The following is a 21,437-nucleotide window of genomic DNA, read 5'->3' on the forward strand; positions in this document are numbered from 1 at the left end:
AGAAACCTCGCAGTAGGTATAACACAAGAGGCATTTTATTGTTTTTGCTTTCTTTTCTACGGACGCGTCCTCTGATAATTAAATTACAGAGACTTTCTTTTCTCGTCTTTCTCTCCGTTGAGCTGTTTCTTTATCGAATCCTGCATTGAATTTCTGCTTTGCAGGACATGTATTGTATCAGCATAATATTACTGCTGAGACCATTTGATTGAATAACCCTGCATCCTCTTGGCTGTTTCCATTTCATCGTACCAACCACTCGGTCAGGGTGGGGGGGACGGTGGGAATGGATTAGCCGAACTTCCACACCGTCAAGAGGAATATCCAGAACGAACCAGCAGCGATCGTGCTGAAACTGAGCCGCTTTCAGCTTTCTTTAAAAAAAAAGAAAAGCTTTTCTCCCCCCCTCCTGAAATTGCACTGAATGTGAAAGCGGCTGCATTTAGCAGCTCTCCCACAGGGAATGAACAAATGCTGTTTTGCTGATAAATCTCTGTGCAAAACGTGATCATTTGGCTTTACGGGGGAAAAAAAAGGAATCCGAGCTCAAACGAACAAGACGGCACCGTGTTCCATCTGAATTAGTGAAAACTGAAAAATATGAATGAAACGAGCTGAAGTTTTGAGGAGACGGCTGCTCTTCTCTGATGGAATATTAGAGCTTTTTAAATTACGGCGTCATTAAGCTCTTCAGCACCGTTACGTTGTGATTGCAGCTTTAGCTCAGTGGAAGAGTGAGCTATTAATTGGAAAGTTGGGGGTTCCTGAAGCGTGCCTAAAGACACTTACAGAAATCATTGTCCCCCCATCCCTACACATCCAGCACCCACTCTGATATGTTTATTGCAAACATGTAATGAAAAGCACTGTTTGCGTGAACGTGGGCGTGAAAAAATGTTGCAAAGTGCCGTGTAAAATCCGAATATGGGTTTCAAAAAATGCCATTTAAATGTGCTGATATTACCACAAGATTTGTGGCATATACTGTATGAATTTGTTGTGCTGCACGCAACTATTATTTCTTTTTTTTAGGTAAAATTAACAGTTGTAAATTTTAGTCTTCAGAGGCAGGTGTAGAAAGTGGAGGAGCAGCACATGGGTCATTATTTAGTGACTTTATAAAAATATTCCACTGGTACTGCAGGACTATGCTGTGTATTTTTAGCTTTTAGATGTTTGGTTATTTTATTCATAATTGCTGTATTTTTTCCCCTAAAATAATACAGTTTCTTAGTTTAAACATTTCATATGTTTATTGGGTTCCATTGTGAATAAAATATGGCTTTATGAGATTCGTTAACCATTGCATTCTGTTTGTTTTGTTTTTTACATTTTACACAATGTCCCAACCTTTTCGGAATTGAGGTTGTTTAATTAAAGTCTTAATATTCCTTGAAGGAATGCACATTGCCCTCCACCTTTCGTGTCATGGTTTTAAATTGAGATTAACTTGTGTTGAGAAATGTTGAAGCCAGCTGTTTTGTTGAAACCTTGAATTTAACACGACTAATTATTAATTTTAACTACTGCGAGATGTCACTCAGAGCAAAAGTTGGGATGACTCTCAGCTACTAATACACATGAAAAAACTGCTGAAAAGAGTACTAAAGGGCAAAAGGAAACTACTTCTTCAAAACAAAATTAGGTCTTAAAAGATGACAGGACGAGAGGGTGCTCAAAATCCCTATTTCTTTAAGGGAGAAATCAACCATTTTGTCATTCAACATAATCTGGATGAACTGTGTGTTTTTTCCAGCAGAGAGACATACTGTAGTTTGACTGTCTTGTGGTGAAGATTAGAAAAGAAAAAAATTGCCATTTTTTTTAGGTTTGAAATGAAGAGACTATTCAATCTGAGACCTGCAGAGCCAGTAAAGCATTACAGTGGTTTTATTGCGCCAGTAATCATCACGGGACAGGTGTCTTTACAGCAGCAGGAGCAGCTAAATTAAGTCCTAAAGATGGTGTGAAAACTTCCCCACCAACAAAAACAAACTTTTCACACGAGATGATTTTGATTTCTGTAAATTTTTTCAGTTGCTAAACAAAACAAGTAGCCCACACAAACTGCAATGATCTGTCATTTTAAGGAAAAGCAGCTCAAATGAAAGCTCTGCGGGAGATTTCTGTCCTCACAAATTGGTCGACAAAAGTTTTTATTGTTTGCATTTCCTACGGTGGCCGTGAAGTGCCAACCACATCAACAAACCACTAAGCACAACTAAAAATTAAAACCACAATGACATCTTTAAAAACACAACAACGTTAACTTACCAGAGGAGGTAGGTACCAGTGGAAAACATGGTACTTTTGGCTTTTGAACCTGAAATTTTATAATTAGTCCCGAGCATGACCAGTATCACCTTCTATGCATGTCATGACTCAAACTATTCTTTGATAGCAGCAGCTACAGCTACGTTTTGTTCATCTGTAACATTTCAAAAATGAACTACTACACCGTACTTACCTAAACCATCACAACTTATACAACTGTGGTGTTGTGGCATCCTAAATTGTGTTATGTTGGGTTTTCATATGTATATATATATGTGTGTGTGTGTGTGTGTGTGTGTGTGAATAAATTCTATAGCACAGATTATGGCTCTTTTAGATATCATAAATTGAAGCTAATTTGATGTTGCTTCAATGCTTAGCACAGTCCAAACTAAGCAGAACAATTACAATCTATAGAAGTTTATGCACTATGATTCTCAGTATGATCTTACAGGTGTTATTTGTTTGACCTCTGCCAAGGAAGTTATGTTTTTGGTTGTGTCTGTTGGTTTGCTTGTTTGTGTGTTAGCAAGAGCCTGGTAAAAAACGAATGAAATTTTTGATTCACTTTTCAGGAAATGTTGGGGTTGTCACAAAAACAACCAAGTGATTAAATTTTGGTGGTGATCCAGGCAAAGGTTAAGGTCACAGGTGACTCTGCAACCGTGTAACGTAGGAATGTCAAACTGTACAGCTGGACACCTCATGGGTCAAAGATGATTCCTATTGATTTCTAGGTCATGAAGTCAAGGTTACAGGTGGCCCCTTTGTTAAAACTTTGTTTTGGGTTTGTTCTTTATTTTGACTTATTCTAAAATCTCACAATATAAAACAAGAGATGGTGGTTGCCACTGAAGTGGGATTGTGATGATGTATTTATCCAATTAAAAGGTGAATTCGGATCTGTCCTTTTAATAATCTACCAACCCTGAAGCTACATAAAAACAACCATTTGAGCTGCCTGTGGATTGGCAAGACTGTTTTTTTATTCTTACCTCCTCCAAGGAGGTTATCTTTTAGGTAGCGTTGGTTTGTTTGTCCGTTCGTCCGTTCACAACATTACTTAAAAACTAATGAAGATTTAGATCAGGCACCAGCTACCCGCGACCCGGAATGGAGAAGCGGTTAAAGAAAATGGATGGATGGGTGGATGGATAGATTTAGATCAATTTTTTTTTTTTTTTTTTTTTAGAAAATTTTGTAGTTGTCACACAAAGAAGTGACTGAATTCAGGTGGTGATCCGGATTGTACAAGAGTTCAATGGCGTCCGGGACCCTATGGCCTTGGCGAAGGTTTGCGCTCTCCGAGAGCTTCTAGTTTAATTTGGAACTTAGTTAGCGCCTTTAGTGTTTACAAAACAGCTCCGACTTCTCTCTGTCAGAATTTCAGAGCCAGTAAAACAGCCCCTGCTGTGAGCATTCATGATGGGAGCATAATAGTCTCCCTCCTGCTGCAGTCAGGATCAATATGATGTGAATGCATCCCAGCCCTTTGCTATTGACTCTTTGATTTAGGGTTCAGTCATGTGTGATGATGGTCCTCTTAGTCATGACGAAAATGCAATTGCATTCCTGCGGGTTTGCTTGTAAAAATGTGTTTGTCAACATGAACAGATGAGGAGGGCTTGGATTAATTTGTTCTTACAAATAGCTCGCGTTGTAAGCGGGAAGCAAGAAAAAAAAAATGTTACTTTTGATATCGCCACTTTTATTTTGGTGACATATGTTCAGCCACATTTGCTTAAAGACGTTGGCATCTCATGATTTAATTAGCAGCTCTAATTAGCAGTATATTCTAGTGGCGACAGCTATCTAATGAGCTGCGAGCGTGTGCGAGTTTAAGTTTGTCCCTCTGCAGTCACTGAAAGCTGAAGAGAGAAGAAGAAGGTGCTGGGAGGATGTTTGATGTTTGTGCACTTCTTAGTGGAAAAAAAGAAAAAGCAGGACGTTTCACATCTTTAATTCGCTGCTATAAAAGTTGGTTTTGTACCACTGAAACTAAAAGATGACTTTGCAGATTTGCTGCGATTTGCATCTGCTTCAAAAGTCAAAAGAAACCTAAATGTTTCCAGCTGTATTGATTACTGCACCGTATGTATATGAGCTAATGAAAGTAGCGAAAACAAAAATCAATAATAATTTCTCTGGTTTCTGCCTTTTTCACAGAAAGCTGTCACACCAGGATACAAGTTAACTCAAAATAAAATACTGACATCACCCTTTGCATCCTGCAGAAGTGTGAAAATGGCTGAACGATCATAATAAAACAGTTTTCCTGCTGACTACACCAGTGGTTTGTATATAAAAGGAAAGGAGCGAGTCTGCAGCCCTCGGGAGAGTTACAGAATAAAACGAGTGTCTCTACAAATATAGTTTACTTTCAGAGTCTACATGCCGCTGTCAGAAAGTTTTTCTATTCATCCAGTTGTGTTAATACATTGAAATAATATTAATGGCCTAACATTCCTGAAAGGACTGCATATTTTCCACAGCCTTTCATGCCAGAGTTTTAGATCATCCTGAAATGAGAAGCGAGTGAGTCACAGCCATCTTGGTCAAACCTTAAAAGTAACATTATGTGATATCTCACATAATCTTGAATAATCTGTCAGTATGTGTTGTGAATGACTTTCAGCAACTACCACATCAAATGTTAGCTCAATATCTGTTAAATTCACTAAGCGAGAACCTTTTTGTGTAGGCTTAGTTCGATTAGCTGTGGCAGCCATCTTTATTTGGGCTGACTCCAAAAGTTAGTCGTTTTTAAATGTATAGCCATTGTACAAAAACATTCACATTCATTTTAAAACGTTGATTGGTAAATCCATTTAAGGAAGCCAGGAGATTGTGTCATATTTTCGCTTCATCGCAGTCTCCCACCCAAAACATCAGGAATGACTCCCTTTTAACAGGGAGAAACATCCAACATAACCAGGCTCAGGATGGGCGGCCATCTGCCTCGACCAGCTGGGCTTTGAGAGGACAGGAAAGAGACACAGACAAACACAGAATGACTGGTCCAGGTGGAGTTTCTGTTGGAAGAAAGACAAAGAAAAAAAAAACATGTTAATGATAGAAATAAACACAAATAAAAACATGGAGAGTAGAGGGAATAAAGACGGCAGCAGAGGGAGGAAATGTGGTCAGTTTGTCCTCCAGCAGTCTGAGCCTATAGCAGCAGAACTAAAGGAGAGCCTAGGAAACCCAAACCAACCCTAACTTCATCTATGGTCACGAGCTTTAGGTAGTGACCAAAAGAAAGAGATCACGGATACAAGCGGCTGAAATGAGTTTCCTCCGCAGGGTGTCTGGGCTCTCCCTTAGAGATAGGGTGAGAGGCTCGGTCATCCGGGAGGGACTCAGAGTAGAGCCGCTGCTCCTCCACGTCGAGAGGAGCCAGTTGAGGTGGCTCGGGCATCTGGTGAGGATGCCTCCTGGACGCCTCCCTGGTGAGGTGTTCNGGGCANGTCCCACCGGGAGGAGGCCCCGGGGAAGACCCAGGACACGCTGGAGGGACTATGTTTCTCGGCTGGCCTGGGAACGCCTTGGGATTCCCCTGGAGGAGCTGGCCCAAGTGGCTGGGGAGAGGGAAGTTTGGGTCTCCCTGCTTAGGCTGCTACCCCCGCGACCCGACCCCGGATAAGAAGATGGATGGTTTTATCTTCAAAGTGTGGTGCTGGAAAAGTTTAAAAATTGACCTTGAAAATGCTTGAAAAGTGCTTGAATTTTACACTGGGAAAAGAGTGAAAAAAGGAAAATCTTAAGCCTAGTCTTAAAAGTAGACAGGGTGTCAGCCTCACAGACAGGAACTGGAAGTTGGTTCAACAAGAGAAGAGCCTGATAGCTGAAAGCTCTGCCTCCTGTTCTACTTTTAGAAACTCTAGGAATCACAAGTAAACCTGCAGCCTGAGAGCGACGTGCTCTGTTAGGAAAATATGGAACAATAAGATCTTTAATATAAGATGGAGCTTTGTATGTAGGAAATAAGATTTTAAATTCTATTCTGAGTTTGACAGCGAGTCAATGGAGAGAAGCTAAAATTCTCATCAAAACTTTGGATCTACTCAATACTTTTTAAAAGAGTTTTTTGGACACCAAGATAAAGAATTACAATATTTCAGCCTAGAAGAGATTAATGCATGGAGCAGTTTTTTTGCATATGAATGGGTCGGTAGTGAACTGGAGGCTTAGCACTTTGCTCACTCTGAACCATCACCAGGATATTTAGACATGAACATTTCACCTGACAGATTTGATGGGATCAGAACACCTTTAAATAGTCTACGTTGCAAAAGTGCACATAAATCATCCAGTCTTAAATCAGATTAATCAGTTCCACAGAGGCTCTTCATGTGTGTGCAAACCATAATACGTGGATTTTTTCCCACACATTTTTCAAGATTACCTCATAGCCTCTTCCTGCACCAAACAAACAAAACAAAAGCAAACTCTGCTGTTTGTCTGGAGACTAAAAAACATCCAGCTATCTTAGACTAAGCCACAACATAAACCCGGGACTTTTCACCTCGAATACATGATTTGGTTTCCAAGTGTAACATAAAAAAAAAACTGTCCTTTTGTTGATCTGTTAAATTCTGTATTCCTTCACTGAATTTGTTTGTCAGCAGAAGTTGAACGTGAAAACCTTAGACAGTATTACCATAATCTGTACAGCTGCACGCCAACAATAAAGTGGGAGTTTTGGTTTTATTGCTGAGGAGGAACTTTCACTACATAAAGTGCTAAATGGTTTAAATGAGTTTAGGAAACAGTGCCATCATGAATTTAAGTTCTCTGTTTTTAGGGCAAAACGAGTTCATGAGCTCTTCTCGAAAGCCTTCTCCGTTGGGGAGAAATATCAACTCGAATGCTTTACATTCTGTTTCAGAAAGCACAGTTGGGGTTGGTTGTATCCATCCATCCATTTTCTTCACCCGCTTCTACATTCCAGGTCACAGGGAGCTGGTGCCTATCTCCAGCAGTCACTGTGCGAGAGGCGGGGGACACCCTGGACAGGTCGCAAGTCCATCACAGGGACACATAGAGACAAACAACCATTCACACTCTCACTCACACCTAGGGGACAATTTAGAGTTGCCAATTAACATAACATGCATGTTTTTAGTCTGTGGGAGGAAACTGGAATACCTGGAGAAAAAACGTGAGCACATCGAGAACATGCAAACTCCACCCAGAAAGTCTGGGAAGCAATCCTGCAACCTTTTTGATGGGAGGCGACAGCCCTAACCACTGTCCCGCTGTGTATCTAGTAGTCAAATCACTGCTGCATTATTCACCTTTTGTTAGTTCAACTGTAATATATGTTGTCAAATTCCCCAAATCCTAGAAAACAAAAACCCACTAATGCCAAACCTGGCCTCAGTGGTGACTATAATTCACTTAATCATAATTAAAGGACTTAATTAAAATTTTAATCTAAGATCATCTTATGACAGAGCTATCGCTGTTTTAGTCAAACCTCGAAACTCTGATCTTATGTGATATTTCGAGATTTTGTGTGATCTGTTAGTGCTTGAAGTAGCAAAACTTTTTCTGTTGGCAAAGGTTGCATCTTAAATATGATTAACTCCAAAAGCTGTAGATGCATATTTAATGATAAATTTCCAAGTTTCTTAATCCTAACTAAGCATTGTAAAACAATGGCTTCTTAGAAATTTGCTTACATTATTTAGGTAGCTTTTGCTTTTTTTCAAAGTGGATTTTTTGTTAGTTTTTCTGTAAAACCTCGATTTTATCCAAGGTAATGTAATCCTTTTTTATGTGCAACACAGATATTATCAAGTGTTTTGCTTCAGCCACAGTCTGGAGCATCGTGGCTGCATGTTCCTGCTTAGAATCCACAAAAGTTGTTCTTTTTTGATACCAGAGAAGTGTGCGAGACTTAGATAAAAATGCTGGAGAAAGAAAAATGCTGTTTATGTTGATACAATCTTTCGAGAGTTATGAACTTTAGTGTGTGTCTGCTGGTGAGAGTTGTAGCTTCGCAGACCTGACAGTTGCTTTTCACCCGTCTTCTTGCTGGTGTTGATTTGTTCAGAAACACGTTATACTAATATTAACACATCAATGAGCCTGATCTGCTATTTGAGTGTTGAAAAAAAAAGTTATCTTCCATACTTTCTGAATTATGTACTGTTTTGTTAAAAATGCAGACTTCACTCCATTCTTTCTCCACATTTTCAGCTGAAAATAGACAAAAAAAAGGAACAAAAAAAAATTAATCATTTTAAATTTTACACACATTGTCCTGACACATCTTCATTAATATTGCCTGACACCAAAAAGCAAAAGGCGGGATGATCACATTTTTTCCTGTGTGTACATTTGTCTGTCTGTTAGCAAGATATCTCATGATCCACCTGAGGAATTTTAATGAAACTCAGAATGTCATCACTGGATGTTTATGTACAACTGATTAACTTTTGGAGCCCGATTCAAGTTGGCTGCCACACATAAATGTCTGTAAGTAAGTCAGATTTTCAGATACTGAGCTAAAATTAGGTGCGACAGTAGCTGAGCCTCCTTCACAACACATACGTAGAGTGCCACACATTTGCTTTAGGATTTGCCAATAACTATTGGAGCCAGCCCTGATTGTTATTAAAATAGTTCATGATTCACTGGACATATTTTAATCAAACTTTCAGAAAGTAATCACTGGATGTACATCTACAGCTAATTAACCTTTGGAGCAGGTCTAATTCAAGATGGGTAGAACAGCCAACTGGCTTTTGGAAACACAAAAATGTCTATTTTTGAGTCAATTTTACAAATTTTGAGCTAAAACTTGGTGTGGTTGTAGCTGAGCGTCAGCCTCAACACATTCTTTGAACACTAGCAGCTCACATAAGATTGAGCATGACATTATTTTTGAGATTTGACCAAAACAGCTATAAATCCATCTTTTCTCAACACAATATGATCTTAATGTGAAACTCTAGCATGAAAGGCAGTGAGTGATATTCATTCCTTCAATGCTAGGCCTTTATGAAAATGGCTTTAGACAAGTTCATTGTAAAGTGCTTCCCAAAAAATCAAAACAAAGTTTTTGATAGTTAAAGGGTCGATCGTCAAGAAAAGGTCAGAATAGAAGAGTTTCCACAAATGTTTACCATTTACTCACCCTCACAGCTAGTTTTGTTGCCCAAACTCAACCAAACTGCAAGCTGAAGACTCAGAGATGCTATCTGCTCTGACAAAATGGCAATTTTTGTCAGCTTGGGGAAAAAGAATAGGTTTGCAGGTTATCACCGAGCCAAAATAATTAATGTCCTCACAGAAAAAGGACCTGTCAGTATGAGGCATTTCAGTACATTTTAGAGTCAAACTCTGTGGCATCAGACTCTTATCTACGAGGAGCAATGAAGGAAGTCAGTCTGAACCATGGGGGAACAATAAATGCTTTTTGTTGCAAACATACAGGCAGTGATGATTTTCTACCCATCTTATTTTTTCACCACTGCTTTGTCACTGGGAATGACAAAGATGGCATGCTGGTTTTCCTGCCCTGTCTGTTCGATCAATAAAAGGTGATAATAATTCTAAAAAAAAAAAAAAAACAGAACCAGAATTAGAATGAGCAAGTTGTTCTCTGAAAAGGCAAGGATTGTTTTAACAGTTTCATAGTTTAATTGTTATTATAAAATATCACATTGATATTAATGAAATATTTACAGAACTTAAGAGTTTAGCATAATTTTTAAACAGTACTTTCCTGCTTTGCTTTATATTAATTTAATTGATTGACAAAAATGCCCTATTATCCATCCATCCATTCATTTTCTTTACCTGCTTCTCTTTTGCTGGTTTCTGGGAGCTGGTGCCTATCTCCAGCAGTCAGTGTACAAGAGGCAGGGTACACTCTAGACCAGGGGTGGGTAACCCTGGTCCTGGAGTGCCACCATCCTGCAGGTTTTACTTGTTTCTCTGCTCCAACACACCTAATTTGAATCAATGGGTGATTAACAGGCTTCTGCAGAACATGAAGAGGTGATTTAACCACTGATTCAGGTGTGTTGGAGCAGAGAAATAAGGAGAACATGCAGGACGGTGGCCCTGCTCTAGACAGTCCTTATCAATTATCAAATGGTCGAATTTTAAATGTGTACAAAGCAGTATCTGTCTAAAACAACTCTCTGAAGCAGACGGTTTGTTGGTGTTTGATACTTTTAAATGGGACATAACTTTTAGAATGTGGAATATTCATATGAGTATAAGTGTAAGAGCCTAAACTTAATTTGATGATAATTAACTATACAAATGCATGACTGGTAATGACACGTTGTTTTAATCTAATGACTTTGTGAACTATTCACTGATTTGATTGATAGTAAAATAGAAATGTACAATTTAATAATTATATTTGTCCAAGTGTACTTGTACTGAAACTGTGTGTTGATACTACACAGCGGTTTTTATTTTATTTTCTGGTGTTTTTTGTTGTGTAGGATAATTTGTTACACTTATATTTGGCCAGGGCTAATCTTACAAGAAGCTGAAGTATGTTTAGATGTTTTTTTTATCCCACGCATTTGAAAAGCAAAAGTATTTGCGTGTTTGCCTCTGTTAGCAAAATATCTCATGAAACACTGAATGGATTTTTACTGATACTTTCAGAAAGTAATCACTGAATATATATTCTTAACTGAATAACTTTTGGAGTCAACCCAATTTAAGATGGCTGCCACAGATTAATGATGAACACAAAACGGCTTTATCTCAGTCAAATGTTCAAATATTGAGCTAAAACCCGTCGTGGTAGTACCTGAGAGTCATACACAAAACACTTCTCACTCATAATATAACATGAAATTGCACAAAACCCTATTTAAAAGGTTAGACCAAAACAGCTATTTCCTCTTTATGAAATGATGTTGCCATGAAAAGTGGTAGACAACATGCATTTTTTCAAGGAAACCTTTAATTACATTGGTAATTTATTCAAAATAAGTTTTCCTTATGTTCTGTTATTAGAATGACATTGGAATTAATCATTTCTGTACCTACCTGTTTTGATTAAAATGGACCCAGAGTTACAAGGACTTCTCTACCACTCTTCCGTTACGAGGGCTTCACGAGGGTTAAATAACCTCTTCAACATCACTAAGGTGTCTCACAGATTTAAGTGTATCGTGACAAAGAGTTATGGAGCATCAAGTTAAGGCTTTGGTGTTTGAAACCTACAACAAATATATGTAAAACATAAAATATAGATTTTTCTTTTTTAAAAAAAATAAATTATGCCATCAGATATTTTTAAACTTCACTTCAGTTCCTTATACAAAGTATATTTTGCCCTTTAACTTTGAAAAGCTCCTCATTAGGCTGTAACCTTGAGAGAAGATTAAAGGACAAGAAACCACCCTTGAGACTCAAAGTGCTCACATGAATCAGACATCAAAGTGTCACAATGGAAATAATGTATGGGTCATGTAAAATTAAAGTGAAACTCTTCTCCGAGGTGCCTCAGTCTTTTAACTAAGTTCTGCTCCTGTAGGTAGAAAATCTTACGTTTTGACTTAAATTATGTCTATATGTTAATGTGTATCGACACGTGCCCTTGACGAAGCACTAATAACAGATCAGAGCGCTGATTTTCACGTATGATGAGCAAAGTCATTAAAACATCCACCTCTGGTATGCTAAACATTGAAAGCAAAGGAGTCAAGTTTCTCTGTGTTCATGAGGAAATTATTACCACAGACATGCTTTCATCATCATATCTATTCATTGTAAAGTCTGTTTAGTTAATAGGTATTCTGAAAGAAAATTACACAGAAGTCACAATCCTGGAAGTAAACATCTGCAGCTGGATTCAGAAGCTGCGCCTGAAACACAGAATCAGTTTACACACCACAGCTCTGTGCGAGCGTCGCATGAAGGCAGCTGCTTTTCTGGATGGGTATTGATTAATACCTGTTGTGATCAGAGTGGAAGCAAAACGTCACGTTAAATCAGCCGAAAAGATGTTTTTGAGATTCTATTAGCATATTTTGGAAATAGGATTAAATGATTGAAAATATCAGTCATTTATGAAATATTAATATTTCAGAGAGAGTTCTGGAAATTTGTAAATTGAAAATCCCAAAAGTACATAAAAATTAATATAAATCCATGCTACTGAGCAAAAATATTCATTTTAAATCTAAAAATATTAATTTTAGAATGTGAAATGTTAAATAGTTTATCATAGAAAACATTGAAACCATGCTAACTATTGTTAACTGTACAAGCGATGAAAAAGACCATTCTTAGCCTCATAATGAACTTGTCTCAGTTTTTCGACCTATCAGGAAGTGTGTACTACTTTCTAGTTGCCCTAAATAAAAATGCAGATTTACCAAGATCTGATTTTCTTTTAGGGATTCTATATTTTTCTTGAGCAGTCGATCTGGAGGATCTCATTTGTTGTGAACAGTGTTGCACCAATACAAAAGTGGATATTTAACTTCTTTTACAATATTGATCATTTATAGAAACGTTTTGATTACGCTTCCCTATAAAACACATAGTGACAGTCTTCTTAACATTCAACATGAGCCCTGAACAATAAAGCCAAACGGAAACTTTGTCCATAATTGGAAGCAACTTATTTGTTCAGCATCTGTATATGAGTGTGTCATCAGCATACAATGAGTAATAAGGGCAATAACTCAGTTTGGACTGTTTGACAGATAAAGAAAAAAAAAGTTGTTGGAGTTGGTATTTTTCTTAAATGATAAATCAGTGTATTGACGTTAAGAAGAATCTGTAATATGTTTATAATCCTTTTAGAGTTAAATGTGGAGCAGATATACATGTTCATAAAAACATGAATGAAAAAGTCACATCCAAACAACAGCTAGTTTTAACCTTCAAAAACTCCAGTAACAGAAAGAAATCTTTCAAAAATCTTTAAAACTTGTTACTGTGCTGTTGTAACATGACAGTGCTTATTGTTGCATAGAGCTGTAATGACAAGTCTGCACAGATTCTGCATCTGAGAAAACTAACTTTTTATTTTTAACTCTGCATAATTGCTGTTGTGCCGCCACTGCCTTGTTCATGTCAAACACTGTGTGAGCATGAAGTAATTCCCCCTGCTGCTCTGTCATGTCAGCTTTAAGTAAATAATTAAGAAAGTCTATGTTGAGAACTCATTGTTATACCCTCTTCTCTAGTGAGTGTAAATATTTGCTTTCAAAATGTTCACCACCTACACAATTTATGCCCAATCGTTTTGGCTAAACTTCAGAAAACAAATTGGACCGTCATCCCTGTGGCCTCTTTCAGGGTGTTGGTTGCTAAAAAGATCTCTGCAGGCATCTTGTAGAAAAAAACAAAAAATCAAAACACAAACAGTCTTGGGTGCAACAAGATTCCAGTGTGTAGCACCATGACCCAAAGACCCTTCATATTCAAGCTGCAAAACACTCCCTGCAGTTGTACAACACGAACAGCAACCAGCTCCTATTATTATTGTTATTATTGTTTCTCTTTGCCCTATTTCCTCTTTCCTCAAGAGCTCATTAGATAAGATCTTCTGCTTTAGCTGGAAATAGAAAGCAAAAAGGGGGGAGTAAAAATAATCTAGTATTTAACGATGTAAATCTTGCCTCTGGGAGTTCTGACGCGTGGCTAAGAAGGATGGATATTTCTCATTGATACAATGAAAAACCTTTACTGTATGCAATTTGATCAAATTTCTGAAGGATTTTCAGAACAAGGAAAGAAATAATAAAAAAAGGCACTGTGTTTTGGCTTTGGACTTCAAACTGTGCAGATTTCTTCTCAAAGCATCGCACCACAAACGACTATAACAGATTCCTTCAGGCAATGCTAATGTTGCAGTTAAATTGTTTAATGGGAAACTCACATGTACCCGTCATTAAAAAAGGTGGGGAGATGATCATATGGAAGAACATATGCTAATAATAAAATAAAACAATCTCAGGAAGTTAATGAGCCCAAATTTTGAACACCGTGGCAGCGGTGTGTGTCTAGCATTTTAATACCATATCTGACATGATTTTTGTCACTCTCTGCTGCTAAGTGTTGCATCTTTTAAACCAAAATCGCTGCATGAGGCAAATCCTTTTGTATTACTGGAATATGGGTGCTCCTGCAACCTCCTTACCCCTACGTTTGATCCTTTCTCACTGACTGAGTCTGCCTTTCAATTTTTTTTTTTTTAGTTTCTTTAATGTGTCACATTCAATGTTACAGCAAGAAAAGGATTCGAAAGCAGCAGGAAAGTCAACACTACAACGATTAGATTTACCATTATTTCTATCATTCAGAACTGACAGAAAAATATTTGTGATGGAGGACAATACGTTAGATGGGTGAATTAGTGCCTTAGCTGGCAAAAAGTTGGAGAAGCAAAAGATGGACATGACATGCTCAATCTGCCTCAAAAGTCTGTGTCTGTAAAGTCTATCGGTTATTACAACAACCAGAGCAGATGAATAAACGTGAGAAGTATCGCCTGAAAGCAAAAAGCATGCAGTATTATTTTTACCTGTATCTGTGTCCGTGTGTCTGTCTGTTAGCAAAATATCTCATGAACCACTGGATGGGTTTAAATTAAAGTAAAACAAGAAAGTCAGAAAGTAATTACTGGGTATACATCTACACCTGATTACCTTTTGAAACCAACTTAACTCAAGGTGGCTGCCACTTCTATTCAACCTTATCCACCACAGAATCAGCTATAACTCAATCACTTTTACAGTTTTTGAGCTAACATTTGGTATGTCAGTATTTGAGATTAATCCCTAACTAATCCCCTGAGTTTAACTGATTACACAAAATCTTTGTTTATAACATTGCCATTACCTATTGGAGTTATCGCTGTCTGACTTTTAGCAAAATATCTAATGAACCACTGAGCAGATTTTAATGAAACTCTCTGAAAGAAAAACTGGATGCACATTTACTAACTGATTCACTTTTGGTGTCAACCACATTAAGTATGGCTGCCACAGCCAACTGACAAGTTTTAAACAAAGTCCTGACTCCATCACAAAGTGCTGTACTCATTTTCAGCTGAGCTTCAAATCAAGCTGAACTGAAACCCAACATGAAAACCCCGCAGACCTCTGATTGGTCAGTGATTGATTTGTCCTCACCGCTCTGTGCTACCATTGAATTTGCTCACACATTGACTCCGTCTTACATGAAAATCGTATCTGTAACATGGCAAAATTACAAATCTGGGAGCACATTTTATAAATTGACAGCATGAATGTACAAGTAAGGGTTTCGTTACTTCTTGCTGGCCTTAGCTGAGCTTTGTAAACACAGCTGTCAATCTCACACTGTAAATAGCCAATCTCAGACTTTTATGTACAAAACACCCCCACCCAAACAGCCCACATGGTAATTATAGACACACAAGAAAGTTCTGTGTTTTATCTGTGTTTGCAGCTTCACATGGTGCTGAGATAATAGGCAGACGACCCTGCCCACATTGAAGAATACTGTCAGACGTGGAAGGAAAGAGTTGAGTGGAGTTGAGCCATGCCATGTGAAACTGATAGTAGAGGGAAAATGACAGTGACATGGGCACCAAGCAGATAAATAGGACACAGCAGATCAGTTTCACCAGTCTGCAAAGCAGCTGGCAGCTCACTGTCAGCCCTGCTGAGTGAAGCTCCAATGATCCAGTTAAATTAATAACTACTTTCTCAGAACATTGTGCTTAGAAATAATGGTCAACCACAGAATTCAGGAAAGTCAAATAACATCACACACTGCTGGAATATTCTGCCAGGTTGTCACTGGGGATAGCAATGTATCACTGCACTGATACTAACCAAGATCCATGTAAGGACAAAGAAGTCAGGGAACTTGTTTTAAGCACACGATTCACCCTGAGATGCTGAAGGCTCTGGATGTTGTGGGGCTGTTGTGGTTGACATGTCTCTTCAAAGTCATATGGAGGACGGGGCGACACCTGTGGAGTGGCAGACTGAATAAGTGGAAGTGGTCCTCATTTTTTAACAGGGGGATCAGAGACTGTGTTCCAACTATCAGGGGATGACACTTCTCAACTTCTTTGGGAAGGTTTACTCCAGAGTGTTGGAAGGGAGGCTACGACCAATTGTTGAAACTTGGATGTAGGAGGATCCGTGTGGCTTTTGTCCTGGCTGTGGAACAGTGGACCAGTAGACCGGATCTTTATACTTGCGGAGCTGCTGGGGGGAGTTTGACTGTCCAGTCTCCATGTGTTTTGTGGTTTTGGAGAGGGCTTATGACCATGCTCCTTGAGGCAATCTGTGGGGGGTACTGCAGAAGCATGGCGTTCTGTGGTTGCTTTTAAGCACTATTTGATGCCTAATAACCAAAGTGAGTTGTATTCACATCCTTCACAAAATTGAGCTTGTTCCTGGTGCAAGCTGAACTCTGCCAGGGTTGGGAACGTCAGGCTCTTGTCTCTGCTTTTTGCAGATAATGTGGTTCTGTTGGCATCTTTAGACCATGACCTTCAGTGTGCACTGGGATGATTTGCAGCTGAGTGTGAAGGGGCTGGGATGAGAGTCAGCTCCGTTAAGTCTAAGGTCATGGTTCTCAACCGGAAAAAGGTGTAATGCTCTCTCCATGTACGGAATATGACTCTGCTTTAAGCAGAAGAGTTCAAGTATCTGGTAGTCTTGCTCATGGATGATGGTTTGATGAAGATGGAGATGACCTGTCATCTGGGGGAGCTGGTTATGAAGCTGCTCCTCTTCTGCATCAAAAGCAGCCAGATGAGGTATTTGAGCATTTATTTAGGATGCCTCCTGGGTGCCTCCTTTTGGAGGTTTTTCCAGCCATGTCAAACTGGTAGGAGACTCCGGGGCAGACCCAGACCTCTCTGGTCTGGGAATGCCTTGAGATCACCCAGTAGGAGCTGGATAGTGTCAATGGGGAAAGGGATGTCTAGGTGTCCCTCCTGGACCTGTTGCCTCCAAAACCTGACCGTGGATAAGCGGAAGCTAATGGATAAATAGATGGATTGATGGATGTTTAAGGCACATTTTAAAAAGTTGTGTACATGTACAAAGTTAAGCGTCAAAAGGTTATAATAGATGTTAGAGGTTAATAGTGGGCTTTGAATGAAAGTCACTCTAAAAGTAAAATAAAATTAAACAGCAAGATGTAACCAAAAATGGGCAAAGCTTCATTTTTTTCCCCTAAAATATTTATCCCACATACAATTCATAGAATTGCAGTAAAATTGCAACATTATTAAACAAACAATTGAGTTAATGGTTACAAATATACATAATACTTTTTATTCACAATAACTGAGAACAGCTTTAGTGGTGTTATTCTTTTTAATTGTTGCATTTTTGAGACTGTGTGAAACCTTTTATTAAACTATGGTGCAAAGGGAAATTTAATACAGCTTTATATATTAGACCTTTTAAAATGCAGCACTTTGCCAGAGCAGAGGTGAAATTTAACATAAATTCAAAAGCCACTTCAGGTGCATATTGTGTGAATCATAAAGAAAAGTGAGGGAATTTTCATCTGATGGTAAAAAGCACATTTTCATTTTTTTCATGCCCACTATCAGCTGTGTCTTTTCAAGCTATTAGTGACTCCACATGAGCCACTTAGATCAAACAAACAAGGTATGACATGTTAATTTGTGGGTTTAACAGCTTTTGCTATGTAGATTTACTGTCACAGAAACAAAAAAAACCTACCTGTCTGTTTGTTTACAGTTTAAGCTGAACTGCTGTTACTGTCTACAGCCTTGAATTTATCAGACAGCTGTAAAATTAGTTTTAATCTTGCATAACTTTCAACAAATAAACAAAAAATACTTTTACAAATGAGCAATTTTTCACGGCGCTTTGTGGTTTCTTCCTTCTGCTGCTCATTTTAATTTTTTACCCCATTTCTTTCTTGCTGTTCTCAGTTGTTGAGAGAACATTTCATCCCCTTTTTCTTTCTGAGCACCCCTGCAACACTATGCTGCTGAAAAAACATCACAAACAAAAATCTTAGTCTTTGATGTTTTGCCTGTGTCTGACTGGTGCCCGCCTGCCTTGTTAGTTCCCTGACAGCTTTGTGTCTGTTTGCGTTTCCTCTGCAGTTGGGAGGATGTGGCATACTGGGCGTCGGGGTCTGGCTTTCAGTGACCCAGGGAAACTTTGCCACGCTGTCATCATCCCTTCCCTCTCTGTCGGCAGCCAATCTGCTCATCGCAGTGGGGACAATCATCATGGTGATCGGCTGCCTGGGATGTGTGGGAGCTGTCAAAGAAAGCCGTCCTCTGCTGCTGACGGTAAGTTGTTTGCCAGGCTGGCATCTGATAACTGCTGACTTTGGATAGAAGGTTGCACTCATTTTGAGAATTTCAGATTATAGTTTGTTGATACTAACTTCTCATCAAGTTGCAAGCATTGATGTTCTCATTTAACATGAATGTATGCTGTGAGGTATTTTTCTTTGACTGATATGATTTAGTAGTAATTTCACAAGTGTCAGCTCAACAAACTGCGTTTTTATTCAGCAATGTGATCAGGGGCTCTCTGAGTGAGCTTCACTGAGAATTGCCTTTAACAATCAATGAATAAAACAAAGAAAAAAAAAATGGTTTTGCCAGGCAAATTTACACTTTTTAAAACAATGTATTTCTAAAAGATACATCAAATGTGGGACACACATCAGTTTTTAAAAATACTTGTAGTAATGTAGTCATAAGTCTATATCTATGCAGGTTCCTTTTGTACTTCAGGTCATCAGAAATGGTGGTATAGTATGTAAAAGTATAGAAAACTAGAAGAGGATGCTAACATTAGCTTCACAGGCTCAGTACTACAAGCAAAATAGGGGGAAAATGCTTTATCAGTCACCAGAAGTAGACAATAGTGTTGCTGTAAACAATTTACTATAAACAGAAAATTGAAGGAAAATAACTATATGCAGTACAGTTCCTTTTCTGGACCTAAATCCACTGGAAAAAGCTGATACGATGGACAAGAATCAAGCCTTGCACTGATTGAAATGAGTTTCTGAGTTAAACTGTCAGATCAATTTGTTGTTTAAGGGATGCATAGTGTTGTCCATCATGTTGAGCCACTCAGTAAATCAAAAAGATCAATCAAAGCTTAATTATTCTTGAGCGCTTCAGTATTCAGGTTGAACACTGACGATCAGAGTACTGACCACCAGTTGTTGTTTTTCACTTGGCTGCTGCAGAGGTGCTTGTTTACTGCAAAGTAATTTATCCCAACAAAGCTGCACCATCAATTTTAAACTTCAGTAATGAACTGCACATTTTAAGAGAACACATTAATGACCAACCTCAGTACAGATAATGATGTGACATCGTCTGCTAGTTTTGTTATTATCCTCAGTTTGTTAAACTTGTCATTTAAACTGATGGTCAAAATATTTTAACACAGTCAAATATGTAATCAATGGCCTGCATCTTAAGGTAAATACTGTGAAAATTTCCACTCCTAAACCTTGTTTCATCTTTACAATGTCAGCTTTCAGTGACGCAAGTGCAATTTTTTATTGTACAATTCAGCCAATTTGTCTGCATGCAAAGCATACAATGCCTGCAACAACAGTGCTCTTATGAGCACAATAAAAGCTCGTTCACATGAATCTTTGTTTCTTTCAGCATACTGCGAAAGGACGCTTCTTTTAAATTGATTTGACAAAAACGCCTTTCATTTAATGAACTTACAATAAACTCAGCAGAGCATTTCATCGCAATTTTACATTAGGATATTTGCAAAATGTGCTACAGTTAAATCTCATCTGAGAATACATGACAGTTTGTGTTCATGCGGAAATGAAGCCAGTAAGTCACTGGATGCGACTGCTGGAGGCTTGTTGGCAACTCAAAACTGTGAGATAAAAGGGGAGTTTTCAGTTGCAGTCTCACTGATAGGCCTATTTTTGTGTGCACAACTTATAAAACTGTATTCTAGGCCATGCACATTGTTTTGTTGCCCACCTCCGCTCACATCATCCCCACCTTGGCCTGCTTTGTACCCACCTTGGCAGCCGCCCCCACGTTTACACCAACCGGTCATTAACAGTTGCAGCCCAGCGAGATCCTACCCTAAGAGAACCGTTCACAGTTCCTAAAAGTTAAAGCCTCGAGGCACACTGTTCTATAAATATGACAAACAAATTCAGGTTATCCAACAATATTTAAAGGACATTTGTTAAATATGGAACTCCTGCTCTGTTTGGTCCACCAGGAGAAAACTCAGCAGCTTACTGGCCATATGGAGTTCCTATTTGTATTCACCCCAGAAGCCCCACTGACATGGCTGCTCCTTTTTTTTTTTTAGTTTAATGCTGGAAATATTTTCCCAGTAGTCCCTTTTTGTTTGTGTGTGTACCAGCTGTTGTGATTTATGCTGAGGTACAGGCACTGAAAAAATAAAAAGTCAACAGCATTGCTACATGAAGTGTGTCACGATGTGAATTTTGAAACAGTATTAGTTTACCTGACACCTTATGTACCTGAATTTATTTTAAGAGGAAAAGATGCATATACACACTGCCGTGCAGAGCAAATTCATGAAGTCTTGACTGAATATTTGTGGCACTTGTTCCTCATTCAATCAAGCACTGATGCTGCACAACAATTATCAGGGAAAAAACAATTACATGTTGAAAAAAGTAATTAAAATTGCACCGCGGGAGTAAGCAATTATGAGCTCAGTGGGAATGACTCTTAGTGTTGATCATTAACATGATTCATGACATTTTCTCTCACAATGACCACACCAATTTCTGTTCCGTGTCAAAAGATGAGAACTGGCGAATTACGAGGGGGCCTTAATGAGTGACAGAGCAAGCCTGTTCTTCGTGGAGATCAGAAAGGGTTTTTCACCTCCAATTTCAGGGCTAATTAGCTTACGATCACTGATGAGGGATACTTGAGTGTTGCAACATTGCTGTGAGATATTTGAAGAATATGTGCTGCGCTCATTGGTTAGGAAATGTATAATTGCTTTTCAGATGCCTTTCGGTTTTTGGCCTCGAGTACCACTTACTTGTTTACTATGTTCAGAATAGTTCTGGATCTAGAAGGCCTGAAAAGGCTTATTTTATCTTTACTCAGTGTAAAGCTCCACAGTCATGTTTTCCAACACATTTTAAAAATCACTTCCTTATGTAAGATCCATATTTATGTTTAG

The 21,437-nt window shown here is 38.5% G+C and overlaps 1 protein-coding gene across 4 annotated transcripts in view; it reads left to right on the forward strand.

Annotated features, from left to right (window-relative positions):
* Nucleotides 1-21,437, forward strand: part of tspan4a (tetraspanin 4a) — a 189,632-nt gene that overhangs the window by 102,007 nt on the left and 66,188 nt on the right. For all 4 annotated transcript variants that reach the window (XM_017414156.3, XM_037979990.1, XM_017414155.3 and 1 more), the window contains one exon: nucleotides 18,362-18,553. In XM_017414156.3, the coding sequence (XP_017269645.1) occupies nucleotides 18,362-18,553 (192 nt within the window). The remainder of the gene's footprint in view (nucleotides 1-18,361; nucleotides 18,554-21,437) is intronic.

This window comes from Kryptolebias marmoratus, linkage group LG15, assembly GCF_001649575.2.
Source record: "Kryptolebias marmoratus isolate JLee-2015 linkage group LG15, ASM164957v2, whole genome shotgun sequence".
In the NCBI taxonomy this organism is placed as follows: domain Eukaryota; kingdom Metazoa; phylum Chordata; class Actinopteri; order Cyprinodontiformes; family Rivulidae; genus Kryptolebias; species Kryptolebias marmoratus.